We start from the raw sequence: 16,358 nt of genomic DNA, 5'->3' as shown, positions 1-16,358 counted from the left end.
ATCAGCTAAATAAATTGACAACTGCATTGACTTCGTGATCTTAGTTACCACGTGACGTCACGAATTCGATTAGCTTCGACGCCAGCAATAATAAAATATGCGGTTGTGCGCCATAACACCTTCTCTGTTGTTTAAGATTACCGCGGAATTATTGATGAACTTGCACTTCACACACATGGCGGGCGTTTTAGTCTTCGTAACCTGGTAATGGAGGTTTTGCGCTCCAGTTTCCTTCAATCGCTCCCTGCTATCTCTGAAGCGATAAATTCAGCTTCCTTACTTGCAATTGACGCGGAATTTTCGGGCCTGAACGTGAAATGGGGAGTCGAAAACTCTTTCGACACGCCACAGGAACGCTACTCTAAACTCAAGGAAGGTTCTAAAGAGTTCATCATTATTCAATTTGGATTATGTACCTTTACTTGGGATAAAAACCAAGAATTGTACATCGCAAAGCCTTTTAACTTTTACATCTTTCCAAAGGTGTGGAATAGGCAATGTCCAGATGTGCGCTTTTTGTGTCAAAGTTCCAGTCTTGATTTTCTTACTGAGCACGGCTTCGACTTCAACAAACTTTTTCGTGAAGGAATTTCCTATTTGCGACCGTATGATGAGCAGAAATTGAGGGAACATTTTCTCGCGAGGAACACGCAAGATTCATTTGTTTCAACTTCGTTAACCTCCCCGGATTCCACTACTGAAGCAAGTGGGGGATCTTCTCAGAAGAGAGCAACTGTTCCCCCGGAACACAAGGAGTTTGTAGAGAAAGCTTGTGACAGTATAGAAGAAATGCTTAAGGATCCGGAGGGGAAGGTCACTCAATTTCCACCATGCAATGGTTATCTAAGAAAGCTGATTTACCAAACTGCTAAACAAAGATTTAAGTCTGGGATCCACATGGAAGCAGCAACAAACGAGAAGAAGGAACGATTCATCGTGGTGACTAAGGTCAATGAGGATGAAAAAAAGAAAATGCAAGAAGAAAAAGAGGCAAAAGAACAAGAATTGATTGAAAATGCTGTTGGTTTCACACAAGTTGTGAAAATGATCTCGCAGTCTGGTAAATTGGTTGTGGGACACAACATGTTTCTTGATCTGATTCATGTAATTGAGCAGTTTTTGTGCCCACTGCCAGAACAATTTGATGACTTCAAGGCTACCATCAGTGCAGTATTTCCAAGGCTTATTGACACAAAAGTCATGGCAAACACACAGCCCTTTAGAGATCTTATTCCTTCTTCTGTACTGGCAGATCTTGTTAAGCAGGTCTCAAAGAAACCATTTCAGAAGGTTGCGGTGCAATTTGACGAGGGGTTCAGTGATTATGGAGATAGCAATGAGAAACCTCATGAGGCAGGTTACGATGCTTACATCACCGGACTTGCATTTATTTCCATGGCAAACTACCTTAGTTCTTTCCAAGAACCTCCAAAGATCAACATCATACCAGATTCTTCCTTGGTGGTTCCATTCTTGAACAAACTTTTTGTCATGCGAATGGAAGATGTTCCTTACCTGAACTTAGCAGGGGCTGACCTGAATCCTCCCCGTGATCATGTGTTCTATTTAACATTCCCAAGTGACTGGAAGCAAGGAGACATTCTTGACTTGTTCAGTAACTTTGGTTTCGTTTATATCTCCTGGATCAATAGCACCTCTGCTTTTGTCTCACTGGCTCGAAGGGAGAATGCCAACAAGGTGTTAAGTACACTAGATTGTAAAGGAGAATGTTTTACTATAGTTTCCTATGCTGAGCACAAGCGTCAGTTACATGGTGTGCATGATGAAGGCTTTGAATATGAGAGGCATACACCTCTTAAAAGACCAAGGCACATGGAGGTCACTTGGAAAACTTCATCACCCAAAGAAATCCAGGTAGGCAAGACAGAAACCAATGAAAGCAGTGAACCAGAAGAAGGGGAGATAGTGGATGATGAAGAATCTCCAGAGCCTGCCAAAAAGAAGCAAAAGAAAGACGAAAAAGTATTTGAGGAACCTGCTGATTGGTGAGGACACAGCACAAGGGGTAGATGTGCTTTCCATTGAATTATCTGTTGAGTAACTTTACCTTCTTTTCTACGATTTGGTGTTAATATATGAATGTTTTTAGTTAGGCCAGTGAAATGGCTGTAGATCACTTTTTCATGCAGAGTCTGTACATACTCAGTGATTAATAGTGAAAAAGTAATAAAATAATATAGATGTGTTAATGATACATGTAAAAACGATCATTTTCCAGTCACTGTACATAGTGTGATGTAGTTTAACTTGGTGTTGGCTTGTTAAGTATTTAAAGAAAATTGATCAGTACAAATATTATGGACATCAATAGAGTGGTAAAATTTAGTCACTAAATTTTGGCTGTTGCTGTGTCATTCTTGATCACGTGAATTAAAATTTTTGTCACATGGACACTATAATTTCATTGGTGAAGCCAACACAATGCTGGTAGTCTATATTACACTCAAACGACATGTGCATACACTATTATTGATTTTAATCTCAGACAAAAAAGTAAAATTTACGATCCAGTAGTTCAGTCAAAATCACTTGATTGCTACAACTTAGACCACTCACAGAGAAAGTTGTAACAGTAGTTGTAGGGCACTGCACTTTTCCAATGTCATGAAATACTGTTATCATAATTTATGAATGAAACTGTAAATTCAACAGACTAATAAAACTGCACTGTGTACTTTACAATGTAAATTGGTACTGTTTGTGTCACAGGATGAAACTGTTACAATTTGATATTAATTGCATTTGGTCTTCACTGGGAAACTACATGTAGGACACAGGGTTTGTGTCCTGGTTTTTGTTCAAAAACATTAGGCCCACTTTCACTACACCCCTGCTGTCTTACATAAGGCCCCTCTTGACTAATCCCCCCCCCCCTTTTCAGCACTAACAGCATTCCCATGATGCATCTTGAAAGTAACTGCTATTTCATTGATCAACTTTAAGCAACAGTCTTTATTATATGTATCTTAAAGGAAACCTCAAATTAAGAATACAAGAGCATCAAAATGGTACAGTGATAGTCAAGTAAGAAAGATTAAAATCAAGCTATCTCCAGTTGAAGCTCTCATAACAGGCTGCAAGGAGAGCCTCTTTTTTGGTCTCTTGTTGAGCAGAGAGGAGTAGCCGTAATGAGAGCTGGTGGCTTACGAGGCACACTCATAAGCAACCACATAGCCATTAGAGGTTGGTCACTTTCCTAGGGCTTTTAGCATAAAGATTTCAACCTTGCTTTCAGGGTAACACTCCTTCCTCAACAGTATATATCACCTTGAACTGTGAATTTGAGATCTTTAACAACAAATTTATGATCAAAGTGATCAAGTAGTTACAGTGTATAAAAGTTCAAGTAGTAATATGAGTCAGAATCTTTGAGTAGTCACTTATGAGAGCTTAAACGACAAAGAAAAAGACCAATGGTAATTTTAAGAAGTCGTTGCATTCATTTATGGGAGCAGTCACTTATGACAGCTTTCAATTACAGAATTTGAGTAACAGTAAGGGTTTTACAAAAAGAGGTTATAACTAGAACTGGGTTGCTTGCAAGAGTGGTTGCAACGAGAGCTTTAGCTGTACTAACAACTGGCTGAAAAAGGTAAAAATAAGCTGATGTAAGTGATATTCTGTGAAATTTATTTTGCATGCACACTTGGGGAACCTTTTCTTTTACCTTAAGCATTGTAATGCCAAGGAACAAACCATTGCATGATGTTTTTGCAACTCATGATCTTATTAGTTAAAAAAAGTCATAAAAGGTCGAATATTCATGCTGCTGATCTGTCAATATGTGGACTATTGTCACTTAAATAAGAGTCAACTAGGGATTGTCATCTAGGAAGTCCCATAGCCTTATGCGTTTTCTTCCACTCGTGGCCTCATCTTCTCCTTCTGCACTTTCCTCCAATTCACTTGATGTAATTAGGTTCTCCATGACCACTAGAGATAGCACATTGCAGCCCAGGACAGGAGGAAATTTTTCTTGGAAATTTCTTGACACTTGGGAACTGAATCTTTTTGTAACAGCCTGGACACTACATCAAACAAAAGTAAAAAATGATCAAGGTGTACTGTTTATCAGAAAATAGCAAATGGAAGGTTTTTTTTTGCCATTTTCCAAAATGGCACAAGGTGGGAAGAAAATTAATCAACTTTTGTCAGCTCCTGGTGAGCTACTCAAAGAAAATGGAAATTACCAAATATGGAAAGTTACTGTCCCTGTTCCATGCAAAACACTTTGTTCACACCTCACTAGTTTTATCACTGATGTCTCTTCCCAAAGGAGGCTAAGTGGTGCTACAGATCACACTCGTAGGGCTGTCATTAAGTTTTTAGTCACCTGTAGCCTTACTCTCCACACCCATAGCAAATTTGTTACTTTATGGGTGAATTCTATCAATGACAGGCAATTTCACCCGAAGCATCAAGGGAAAATCAAGCATACTTAGACATAACAGGTGTTATGGGTTACAACCCTTAATGACAGGCCTGCATTCATACAGGATGTATGAATGCAGGCTGGATTGGTTCCAAATTTATCCAATCCAAATTAACATTGCAGTGGATAGGCTTACCTCTCTGGCCATGCACACGGTGTTGGTGTACGGAACCGTTACAAAATATGTACCGCTCAAAAACACGGTGGAGTATAAAATTTAAGGACAGTTTTAACGATCTGATGACATCAAATGAAAGTAAATTATATGTGCATTTATCCCCTAATGAGAAAATCCCTGAATATCTACTTACTTTCACTTGAAAACAAAACGTAAACACCATACAGGAAATTGACGATAAAAACAGGAGTGAACGAGTTTGAAATTTTTGACATCCTTTCCGTTGCCCTTAAAATTTTGAGACGAAAGTCATAAAAATTGAGGTGCACATGAGTTGCAGAATCAAGCCAAATAGGTACTTTTCATAGAAATTCAACAACATCAAAGATACAAGTGATTTCCTAGCGTTACATTCATATTTTTGAACCAAAGTTTTGGTTTGAATTTCAACATTAAACATAAGCGTTTGGTCCAGCTTGTGAAAACGTTTGCATCATTCGTTTGGTTCGTTTCGTTTCCATCATTTGGATTGTTTCTATCGTTTGCAATGTTTTTATCGTGTGTTTCGTTTTTATCGTACATTTGCATCATTTCTATCATCCATTTGATTTCTTCTTTGAGCACCAGTATCATTTAGAACCCAGGTTTTGAACTATCTTTGGCATTGTTGTTCTTGGAATGCGGGGAAACGTTCATGTGTCTGGTACTTGGTGACTTGCCACATAAATCTTGACTTCAGCTTCAATTGATGCTCAGGCACAGTTTAGGCATGAATTTAGTGCATTAATTTTCGCACAGTTTAGGCACAACAAATGCACATTTTACATATTTTAAGAATCTTCCAACGTGCAGATCATTTAAAATGTTCATCAACATTGTTCAAGGATGGGTTAAGAGTTTTTTTACTGAAAGGATTAGCAAGCCTGCTTTCCCAATGCATTCTAAAAATGTGCAAAATATTTGAACTAAATTTACAATGCTTGAAAACGGTACTTGGAAGACTGTTGGAGTATCATTTTTGTTCCTACACTAGACCAGAACCACGCTGCTCTTCCTAAATTTATTGTGTGACGAGCCAGTGCTATGAGAGGTTTGAACTCCGTGAACTTGGGATCACCTGAAAGTTTTGTGGCTTTCTGTGGCAGCATTAAATTACTCATGTCATGTCAATTTCTGTTACATTAAGGCATGTTTAACATGACAACTTGTTTTAAGCTACAAACGAAACTTCCAGTGCCTTCGTAGACGAAACGATTGTGTTGACTCTTTTTGTTGACTTTTGATAAAATACAATTACAGGCTGGCCAATCAGAATCTTTGGTTCTAACAGCTAGTAAAATTCTAGGCTGAATGAAGCAGAAAGGTTTTCCACTGATTTATCCATTTTTTTTTATTTCACAGCTTTAACAGTTGATATATCTTAATTTTTGTGACATTATATTATTAGGTAATCGAGCACTTTAGCAGAAGATAAGATCTTTCAATTTTGACATGCATTTTCTTGTCTGCATGAAACAACCTGTTAGAAGTTTTTTCGACATTTCAAAACACTACAAAATTGGTTGCAACATCCCTCGCGATGTCAACCGATCATGTGGGTCTTTGAATAAATAAACTTGAGGTGAGCAATTAAATGTTCGAAACAAAGCGAATGATAGAAGGAAAACAAACGATAGAGACGATAGAAACAGAACGTTTGACACGATTTAACATCGGGAAACCAAACAAATGTTAGACACATTGTAAACGCTGCAAATGCTGCAAACTCTGCACCGTTTGGGATTGAAAATGTAACATCGTGTACGAGAATTTCAGTGAGTCGTGTTAATTTTTCTCCTTGTTACTGGCTAACCTGGCAAAAGAGAGGAGATTCAAACAACAACACCACAAGCTGATATAACAGAGAATCTATAACTACGATTGTTTTCGTTCACATTCAGTCCATAACCAAAAAAATATTTGAGTAAAAGTCGGACATTTGTCAATGATTAGCAACTGTTCACCAACACTGTGTGCATGGCCCTCTCTTATCTGTCATGTGCACCACCTGTTGGGTCTAGATTAGGACCTGGGTCAGCCCCATGAAAATGCCTAGTGGACCGATATGCTACTTTGAGGTAAGGTAATGGTAAGGGTAACACATAGGGTTTTTCAATCTTGCATCCCACCACTATTTTTGGTTCAATCCTACCATCCCACCCAAGTAAAAATTTTTATTCTGATCCTGCCTGGTTAGAGCTGCAGTTCTCTGTGTTATGTCCGTAACCTGCGATTTTCTGCTTTTCATCCTGCATTCCCCCATCAATTTTAAAACTATCCCACATCCCACCTGTCAAAATGAACAAATCCCGCTCTAGCCAAAGTATTTCTATCCCACATCCGCCAATAAAATTCATTTCATCCCACATCCTGCCTCCATTTTCACTCTCATCCCAAACCTTTGTTGGACCCCCTACTTCGCTAAACTGCATAACTTTAACAGGAAAAGGAACTCCAAAAAGAAGCAAGGAATAAACAATTGAACTAAAAATCACCAAAATGGCGATAAACATACACCTCACAGGAAACAAAGAAACAAACGAATGGCGTCACTTAAGCCTCTAGTTCTACAAAGCACTGGTTTTCCATTATACAAATCCTGGTAATTTTTAAAAGTAAAGAACATTTTTCATTTTTCATTTTTGTCATTTTTTGTGTTTTCACTGTTGCATTACATAAGCTTTCACAGCTTGCGCTACCTGTGGTAACTGCAAATCAGCTGTGAAATGAAAATCGAGGATGATCACGCGCTTTCAGTGAACAAAAATATCCTTTGTGGATCCAAAGCATTTCGAAGACAAAGTCAATTGAGAATTAAACACGTGTATACTCACATGCTAGTTTTACTCGTCTGCTGTAAAGAAGCAGGGCTGCATATCGTCCTACCACATTGAGCCGTCTGAGCTAAGCAGTTCTTCGATTTTCTCTACAAGATTGCAAGACAAGTAAGCGGAAGATTCCTTTAGTCAAAGGGCAAAATATTACACAAATTACCGTTATTAAACTCGCAGATTTCCGCAGAGAAACCAGTGAAGAACGACAGCGCGATACAGACGCCATTTTGAAAATTGGTAGGCATGCCTTCAAGAGTAAAAGCGCTGTTTCCTAACTGCAGTTTGCTGGCTCAATGACGTCATAACATCGTGTCCAACATGGCGGGAATTGTGAGTCTCCTGTTTGCATTTTTCTTGTTAATTTGTCCATGGTGCTTGGCTAAAACGCCAGTAATCCCTCCAAATCATCAACTTAGAAATGAAAACTGGGATCGCATTTTGAAAGGAGAGTGGATGGTGAAATTGTAAGTAGAAAAGTGATGGAAATATTAATTGATAGGTAAGCTTATTGTATAGTCGCGAGGGTTCCGTAGGCAAGGCTCTGTCTGTTCGACTCCCAGGGATCGGAAATGTCTATCAACTGTTTATCAACATCAGTGCTGGAATTTTACTGCGGCTTCTGGAACTTGGAACGGTTAGGAATATTGCTACACCCGCTGAATGCGATGCATGTCCAGAACCAACCCCTAGCACCTTTAATTAGTTCTCGTGTTACACCCACAATGCCCCTAGCGAGGGAGGCATTCTGACTCTGCGACACACACACTTGCAGAATAAATATCTGGAGTCCGTTTATTGTAAATATACCCCTTAATCATATTGAGTCTTGCCAGTTTAAAAAGCTACAATTGTCTTCTACTATGATGGAATCAAAATCAAAGTTTGAAGTGTTTCCTCTTTAATAAGAACAATTAGATTATGAGCTTGAAATTTCCATCACGCATAGAAATCGAGCATAAATTTAACAAATTGATGTCAGTTTTTCATGCGTCTGCCCAGTTGTTGATCATGAATTTCGTCATAACATTGTCAAAGTAGCTGTGGATCCAAGAGGCGAAAGTGGAGTGTATCTGCAGACTACTTTCAATTGACAATGTTGTGACAATTCGTTGTCAGTAACAGGACAGACGCATGAACAACTGATGTCAATTTGTTTTTTACGATAACAAATTGTCAAATTCTGTGCTCTTGCTCGTTGATGCAACACATAAATTATGAATTCATGTGTCTGTCCACTTATTGACAATGAAAATTAGCCAAGGAGAGCACAAAAATCTTTTCAGTTATCGTAAAAAATATGATTGTTAAATAAATGCTTGACATGAATGACGATATTGATGATATCTTAAAAACATGAGATAACTTGTCAAGGCAATCTCCATGACCACTTAATGTATGATACTTAGCACCAAATTCATAAACGAGTGACTGAAGAATTTAAATGCCTCTCTCAAACTACTTCCCCTGATTGGTTAAAGAATGGCTGTTAATACAGTAAAACAACAGTCACAAATACATTTCTCTAGCACCAAGCACACTGAAAAAGGTCCTGACCTTGTTATTTTCTCATCTTTCATACAATATTTGTTTAGTTTTCTTGAAAATTGGTTCTCTGGCATTACTATAGATAACATCTGATGCAGATTTTGGGAATTAATTTAGAGACTTGCATCAACAAGGAATTGAGTGTGAAAACTATTGAATTATATTATGTGATGTAATTTGGCTACTACTGCTGCTGGTGCTTAGCTACAGGTTTTCTGTGACCCAAAGCAGTTAGAATATTTATAATATTATTGCTTCTCCCCTGGATGTGATGCTTGTCCATAATTTCCAGGTTGGCCCACCCCTCCACCCACAGTTTGCCAGTCACCTACTCCTTGGGTGAGAGAGGAACAGGCTTGAAAAAAAACTGAATTCCAATATTCCCTCCAGACAATTTTTTTGGAATGGAAGGCTATTACATTAACTCTCAAATTAATCCTGGCTAGGGTAGTGACATGCTTGTTTGTGTGAAAGTCATAATTTAGTGTGCAGATTGCTTGGCTTATAAAGGACAAGTGGGTATGAAAAGCTACTTAATGACCAACAGTAAAATATGCTTGCCTCAGATGACTGGAGGGGTCTTTTTCCAATTAGCTACATAAGGATTAAAACTGTTGATCTTGCCTACATGTAGTTGAGAATAAAGCACCATTACCTTGGCCAGCATGGAGCTGGTCAGGACCATTCAATTTAGAGTATAACGCAGTGGCTTCATGGTTAGTGTGCTCTACTCTGGATCGAGTGGTCCGGGTTTGAGCCCTGGCTGGGCACATTGTGTTGTGTTCTTGGGCAAGACGCTTTACTCTCTGAGTGCCTCTCTCCACCCAGATGTATAAATGGGTACCGAATGCTGGGGGTAACCCTGTGATGGACTAGCATCCCATCCAGGGGAGAGTAGAAACACTCCTAGTTGCTTCATGCTACAGAAACTGGGATAAGCTCTGGCCTGATGGGCCACTTGGCTCGTATTCAGACGTTACCTTTTACCTTTACGTTTGTTCTTTAATGAAGCTTTGCTCCCTGGTGTCCTGCCTGTAAACAAGTAGGTCCAGTGTGGAACACACTCGCTCTTAAAGCTGAAGGACTTGGCATAAATGTTGGAGAAGTTGACACAACTGAGGAACCCGGTAAATATTAATATTAATAATTCACAAGTTTACATTTGTTTTGTATTTGTTGTGGAAGTAAATTCTACAAGGTGGTAAAGGAAGTTCTGCTTGAGAAATCTATTGAGATTTCACAGAATCTTTCTGTCTTCCTCTTTTTTTACTGGTGTAATTTATACTTTAATTGCATCTTTGGAAGAGTTTTTAACAGTTTTTTCTCCTACTTGTTAGTACTTAGTGGAAGATTCATGGTCTTCTCTCTGCCAACTATTTACCAGTAAGTATGTCAAAGAAAATTACTTTTTTTCCATAAATTTATGAGTTAGCATTGCTATAAAATCTTGAGTTCCAGCTTACCCTTGGAACAAGTAGCGTTCAAATTTTGCTGGCCTTTGGCAAGTCTTAAATATTTTGGTTTGCAGACGACTTACCTTATCCTTTGCTCATTGGGCAAGTGAGATTTAAATGTTACTTGTCCAGAAGGAAACTCTACTTCTGCTGGATGACAGCACGGTACTTTTTTCAAGCCCTGTTTATTGTTGTTAAGATTATTGCTTCATTATGACACCGTTTGAAGTTATTATCCTGAGAAATAGTCACTGGGAATATTGATGTTATTGTCAGATACTCTGTACTGGACATAGTGAATGGTAACGAAACAAGATGGCAAGTCAAGTTTGATATACATTTTGTTGCAAACCCAGGACTTTTACAGCATTGCATAAGAAAAAGGACTGCAAGATAGTGCTGTAATGAATGAAAATATTTGAGATGGCGAGATTCGTTATTTGATTAAAATTCTGCATGTTATGTATCTTTTGAGGGACTACAGTTGAACGTCACTATTTCAAACTCTAAGGGGAAAAGGAAAGAAGTTTGAAACAGTAAGAGTTCAAAATTGCCTATGAATAGTAAATGACTGAAGGGCAAATCCAAGGGAAATGATTTTGAGTTTAAAAAACAGGGAATTGGAAATAACTGAGTTTGAATTAGCGGGATCCAAATTTGATTGTCACCCCAGTTATTGTTTAGGGAGTAATAATTGCCATGCAAATTGAAGCCAAGACAAACCTACCCAAGCCTTGTGATCCTGCTTGCAGGCTACATATCATAGAGTCTGTAAGGAGGGTCTCATGTGCTGTAGCACCTGCTAGAGATGAGTCCCCATAATGCGTTGTTTAGCACACTTAAGTTATATGGATTGAGTGATGAGAATGGAATAATACACAACCAAGAGATTTAGAAGGACACATATTGTACTATATGATTCAAATTATTTCAGCACAGAGGTATGAATTAAGTGGATGAACATGGCACACTAAGGTACATTATGTACTGTAATCAAATTAAGTTTGATTATTGGTATTGGCTCAATAACATCATGGCTCTATCGATCTTCAGTGTAAAAGATGGAGAGTTTCGAAAATATGAAGGGCCAAGGTCACTGAGAGGATTTATGGATTTCATTAGTGGTCAGAAATGGAGAGAAATTGAACCAATCCCTTGGTGGAAGTCTCCAAGCTCTCATCTGTAAGTAATATCAATAAATTAAAATTAGACTGGTTTGAAAACATTTAAGGCAGCTGAACCATAACCAGGAGTTTCAATAAAAGCTGGTTACCGGCAGTCTACCACCGCCTGTAGGACCTCTTACCACCCTCTGTTTGGATTTCATTAATGAAAATAAAAATGATATTTATTTAATAAAAAAAAAGCAAATGCAGCAACAACGACGACGACCACTGAAATTTTTAAATGCTACAAAAAAGCGGGTAAACTAAACGTTCCAAAGAAATAGCGTACATGTTGTTTGTAGTCGCTGATCAGTGTTATCACTGTTCATCTCAGGATACCTAAGACATCTGAATGATTTAATATGATTTAATTTTTCATTATTTTATGATTATTGAATGCCTTAATAATGAACCGTGGGAGAATCAATGAAAAGTTGAAAATGAGGTTTGGTTTTGTAAGAATATTAGTAGAAAGAATTTTGTTGTAAAGTTTATCACATTTCATTTTTTTCTGAAGAGTTAAAAATCAGTTTGTTGCCATGTTGGTACATTTGCATGAGTGGCAGAGAAGTTGTACTTGTTTTAAGAAAGGACTTCAAAGACATAACTGCCTCAGTGGATATCAAGTATCACTGAGAGATATCTGCCTAGAAAGGTATTGAAAATGCACCTCTTTGCAAAAAATTAATAGTTTGTCAAAAAAATCCTGCTTTGTAGTCAATAAAAATACCCATCAGCAGCACGCTTTTTGATGCCCAGAACGCTGGAAATCGCATTTCTGAGCTTCTAGATTCCAAATTTTGACGGGGGGGGGGGGGGGCATGCCCACAGACCCCCCTACGGGAAGGGGTGGTCACAGCCGCCTATTACACCTTCAGTGGCTGCTTATAGCTAATGTTATTGAAGGAAATATAATGCAATTGTTTTATAGCAGATGTTTTCACCCAGCAGTGCACACCATCTCTTCATAGTCACATGACAATAGGCCATATTCGTATTCCTGGCATTGAACTGGCACTAGCTTGCAACTGAGGCTAATGACATTTATATCTTTTTAATGATATTCCCCCGCCTGAGCGTCCATTGCAAGCTAGTTCCAGTCTAATACTGGGAATACGAATATGGTTTATTAAAAATAAAACTGTTTCCTGTCAAAAGTCTATGACCAGGCAACATTGTAAAATCTATTGTGATGTGAAGTTTCGGTATACAGTGCACTGTTATGGGTAATTAGTGGCTAAAGATTGTCGTTGCACATGACTTCATGTTGGCAGCAGGTTCAGTAGTAATACTTAAGTCAGGAACACAAAGACATACTAACTCGTTTTTAGCAAGAGCTGCAAGACTCCTACTGTTATGATCTGTTTTTCACATACCTTACTAGTAATTTTACTTAATAGTAATTCCCTATAATATATGTATTCCCCTTTAAATTATGTTAATCCTTTGTATGATTATGTTTCTTTTGAAGATGGATGAATATAGCTTATTATTAGGTTGAGCCACAGAACAAATCACGGTTCCCTCAGGACAACAATGGTTAATTTTGTTTCTCTCAAATCTTAATGTTTCCCTCATGACAAGTTATCAAGTGTTAATTTCATTATTGGCAAATTTAATACTAAACCTAATGTTTTATTGTCTGTTTTGTGCAATAACTAAACAAGAGAAAAATAGTATGCTCATTAAGTGCAGTTACTGTAATATGGCCCATGTTGATCATTTTTGGTATGACCAGCACATACATGCATTTATGAACTGAATTTTGGTGAACATTCTTTCTACAAACACAGCATGGGAGGTCTTGGGCTGATATTCAAGTTATCGGTTTTGATGAAGGTAATTAATAAATTATACAAAATAATTTATTAGAAGTTGATTTCAGCTTAAAATGGAAATATCAGAGTTTAACTTAGTAACCAGGGTCATGTTCACTTGACATGTTCTTCAGATATTATATAAGACACCCTACAAAATGGCTTTTGGTGCAATTTTGGTGTAGCCTGGCAAGTTGCTTTCAGTGACAGACTAGCATCCCACTTGGGGAAGTGGCAATACTCCTACTTGCCTTTTTATAAACAATAGCCTCCATTTGGCATGAAAATATGCTTGGATATTTGTCTGTGGACATTATCTGTTCCGAAAAGCGAACAGTTTTCCGAGAGTGCAGCACGAGGAAAACTGTGAGCTTTGAAGAACAGATAATGTGCAAGGACAAATATCCAAGCATATTTTGAAAGTCAAATGGAGGCTATTGTGTTTATCATCCTTTAACTATTTTTCGCAATACACACAGTTTTGAAAATCGGGGAATATTCTCAGATGTTCCCCAGTTTTAGCTGGGGAATATTTGGTCACGTGATGTGTTTAGACCAATCGTGCACGAGCGAAAATATTTGATGGATTATAAGCTCCAATATCTGCAGAAGATGTCAGAGTTCAACTCAGTGATCATGATGAGTTAATGTTCACTTGACATGTTCTTGGATGTTTTGTAAGACGCCCTATTAAATAGATACTTGTGCAGTTTTGGTACAGCCTGACAAATTCCTTTCAATTGTGACAGATCCCATCTAGGAAAGTACAGTGTAGCAATACTCCTAGTTGCATTTTGCTCGAATCTGCAGGAATGGAATAGATTGTGTTGCTCCGATACCCTCCTCTTGGAAATTTTTGATTTGAGCCACAGCCCCCACTCCTCTGGGAAATGTTCCAGTTTGTCTTGAATGACCTTCCATGGGATGGGTGTGGATATTTGCTGAGCTGCACATTTTATCCTTAACTAAACTGAAAAGTAATATGGAAAAAGGCATTTATGGAGACTGAGGGCTACACATGGAGAAGGATGATGGTAAAGACTCTGGAATGAGCTACTTAGAAGGCAGTGGATAGAGATGGTGATTTCTCAACATATCTTGTGATCAAGTAGGTCTTAAGAGATCTGAAAGCTTTGACCTTATCAAGGATTTATTTGTCCTTGTTGCAGGACCTTCATGAGCTACTGACGGTAACATATGGCCTTCCAGTGTGGGCTTCCTACACTATATTTGGAGTGTCAACAGTTTTAATAGGAATTCTACTTGGAGTGGTGAGTTTTTGTGAGCCAAGTCAAATTTAAGTGCAGTTGAAGAACTTGATTAAATACAGACATCATATAACCTCAGTACAATACTGTGGATTCATGATTTCTCAAATTATTGATTTTTTGACCTTGATATCTTGAAACAAAAGTTGTTTCCCTCCCCTCAGTCAAGTAATGTCATTGTACCCCAGATTTTGCAAGCTACCCAGTTTTTAAACTATTTTTCCTTTCCCTTAGAGGTTCAGAAAATTGGGCTTAGATACTGTATAGTGTTAAGACACGGTGGCCTTATGGTTAGTATGCTCAACTCTGGATCAAGCGGTCAGGGTTTCAGCCCTGGCCAGGGACATTGAGTTGTGTTCTTGGACAAGACACTTTACTCTCACAGTGCCTCTCTCCACCCAGGTGTATAAATGGGAACTGGCAAACTTAATGCTGGGGGTAACCCTGCGATGGACTAGCATCCCACCCAGGGGGAGTACAAATACTCCTACTTGCTTCATGCTACAGAAACTGGGATAAGTATCGATCAGCTCTTGGACCACTTGGCTTGTATACCTACTGTGTATAATTTCATTGTGCAGTGTACTTCACCTGCCACTGATCCATTTGTTTTATGTTTTTACTCTTTTTAGGGAATAGTATTTCTGTCAGACTGTATATTTGGAACCCCTTTCCAATCCACCAATGTCTCTGCTCGACCAATAAAGAAAGAGTCTGAAGTTCAAAAAGGGTCTGGTGAAGAGGATAATGATGAAAATGATGAAAATGATGAAGAAGAAGCAGAGGAAAAGCAAGAAAATAAAACAGACCAGAGTGGTGTCAGGAAGAGGGTATGTATTTATGGCATGTGTTACAACTAGTTTAGTTACTGATGCTCACTCTGCACTGAGCATGTTACAGGGTCAGTGAGTATATTTGTAGTAGTAGTGTTATAGTAAAAGATCTAAAAGCTTTTTCTCCTTACTCATTGATGCACATCTCACTTCAAATTAGGTCTGAGAAGTTGGTGTTACATCAAGAAAACATCCCTTATGTGCAGTGCAGCTAGTTGACAATATTTCTCTCACGGGAAAATTAAAAATCCTTTGTTTAATTCTTGCAAGTAAATCTGGATAGTAATTTCTTACTTGTTACTAGAACAATTTTCTAACTTCATGTTATTTCCTTCACAGTTGGTTTTACGTGTTAACCTTATGTTTTTTCTCATTATGTTAGGTGACTGCAGCAACTGACTAATTATAGTACCGCAATTCCAATTTGTTTTAATTACAATTTGAACACAGCAAGCCTAATTTTTTCAGTGAATTAAATTGTCAGTGCTAAGCTGATTCCACCACAGCAAGCAGCTTTTCACAAATCCAGAACCTTTTGGGCAGCTGTTCTTGGCACTATAATTTGAGTAATATTGATAAGTAACATGCAGTTGATGGTTTCTAAAGGTAACCAGTGGGCAATCAAAGTTTGTGTTAGCTGCTGAATGATAAACAATGCTAGAAATCATGCTCCTGAAAGCTCCATTTTGTTTTCTATGCACAGTCGTTTCGAAGTTTCTGGATTACGTGGTTTTAAGACACTTAGTAGTATTAAAGTATTCAACATCAAAGTATCACAAGACCCAGGGAAGTCACTTTCACAGCACAAAGTAGGAGTTAGTAAAACATTGC

General features: G+C 38.1%; 3 protein-coding genes across 4 annotated transcripts; 2 read left to right on the top strand and 1 right to left on the bottom strand.

The window, feature by feature from the left end:
* The first annotated feature begins 146 nt into the window (after positions 1-146).
* On the top strand, positions 147-2,855 carry LOC145469625 (poly(A)-specific ribonuclease PARN-like). The gene has a single exon (XM_081453381.1). The coding sequence runs from the start codon at positions 208-210 to the stop codon at positions 2,008-2,010; it is 1,803 nt and encodes a 600-aa protein (XP_081309507.1). The 5' UTR covers positions 147-207; the 3' UTR covers positions 2,011-2,855.
* Positions 2,856-2,951: 96 nt separating this feature from the next.
* LOC145469636 (uncharacterized) lies at positions 2,952-7,738 on the bottom strand. The gene is made up of 3 exons (XM_081453397.1): positions 7,605-7,738; positions 7,445-7,536; positions 2,952-4,049 (listed from the first exon to the last, which is right to left on the bottom strand). Exons 1-3 carry the CDS (start codon positions 7,668-7,670, stop codon positions 3,836-3,838), a joined length of 372 nt encoding a protein of 123 aa, XP_081309523.1. The 5' UTR covers positions 7,671-7,738; the 3' UTR covers positions 2,952-3,835.
* Positions 7,701-16,297, top strand: LOC145469631 (thioredoxin-related transmembrane protein 1-like). 2 transcript variants are annotated; one of them, XM_081453391.1, is made up of 8 exons: positions 7,708-7,908; positions 10,001-10,116; positions 10,327-10,372; positions 11,497-11,625; positions 13,403-13,448; positions 14,596-14,697; positions 15,327-15,524; positions 15,910-16,297. In XM_081453391.1, exons 1-8 carry the CDS (start codon positions 7,763-7,765, stop codon positions 15,928-15,930), a joined length of 804 nt encoding a protein of 267 aa, XP_081309517.1. In that variant the 5' UTR covers positions 7,708-7,762; the 3' UTR covers positions 15,931-16,297. The 2 variants fall into 2 exon arrangements, with proteins under 2 accessions (XP_081309516.1, XP_081309517.1); XM_081453390.1 differs by lacking the exon at positions 15,910-16,297 and having other exon boundaries at positions 7,701-7,908; positions 15,327-15,903.
* The last annotated feature ends 61 nt before the right edge of the window (positions 16,298-16,358 follow it).

Source organism: Orbicella franksi, chromosome 15, assembly GCF_964199315.1.
Source record: "Orbicella franksi chromosome 15, jaOrbFran1.1, whole genome shotgun sequence".
Classification (NCBI taxonomy): Eukaryota; Metazoa; Cnidaria; class Anthozoa; order Scleractinia; family Merulinidae; genus Orbicella; species Orbicella franksi.
The sequence above is the reverse complement of the archived record's forward strand: the minus strand, read 5'-3'. Positions and strand labels throughout refer to the sequence as shown.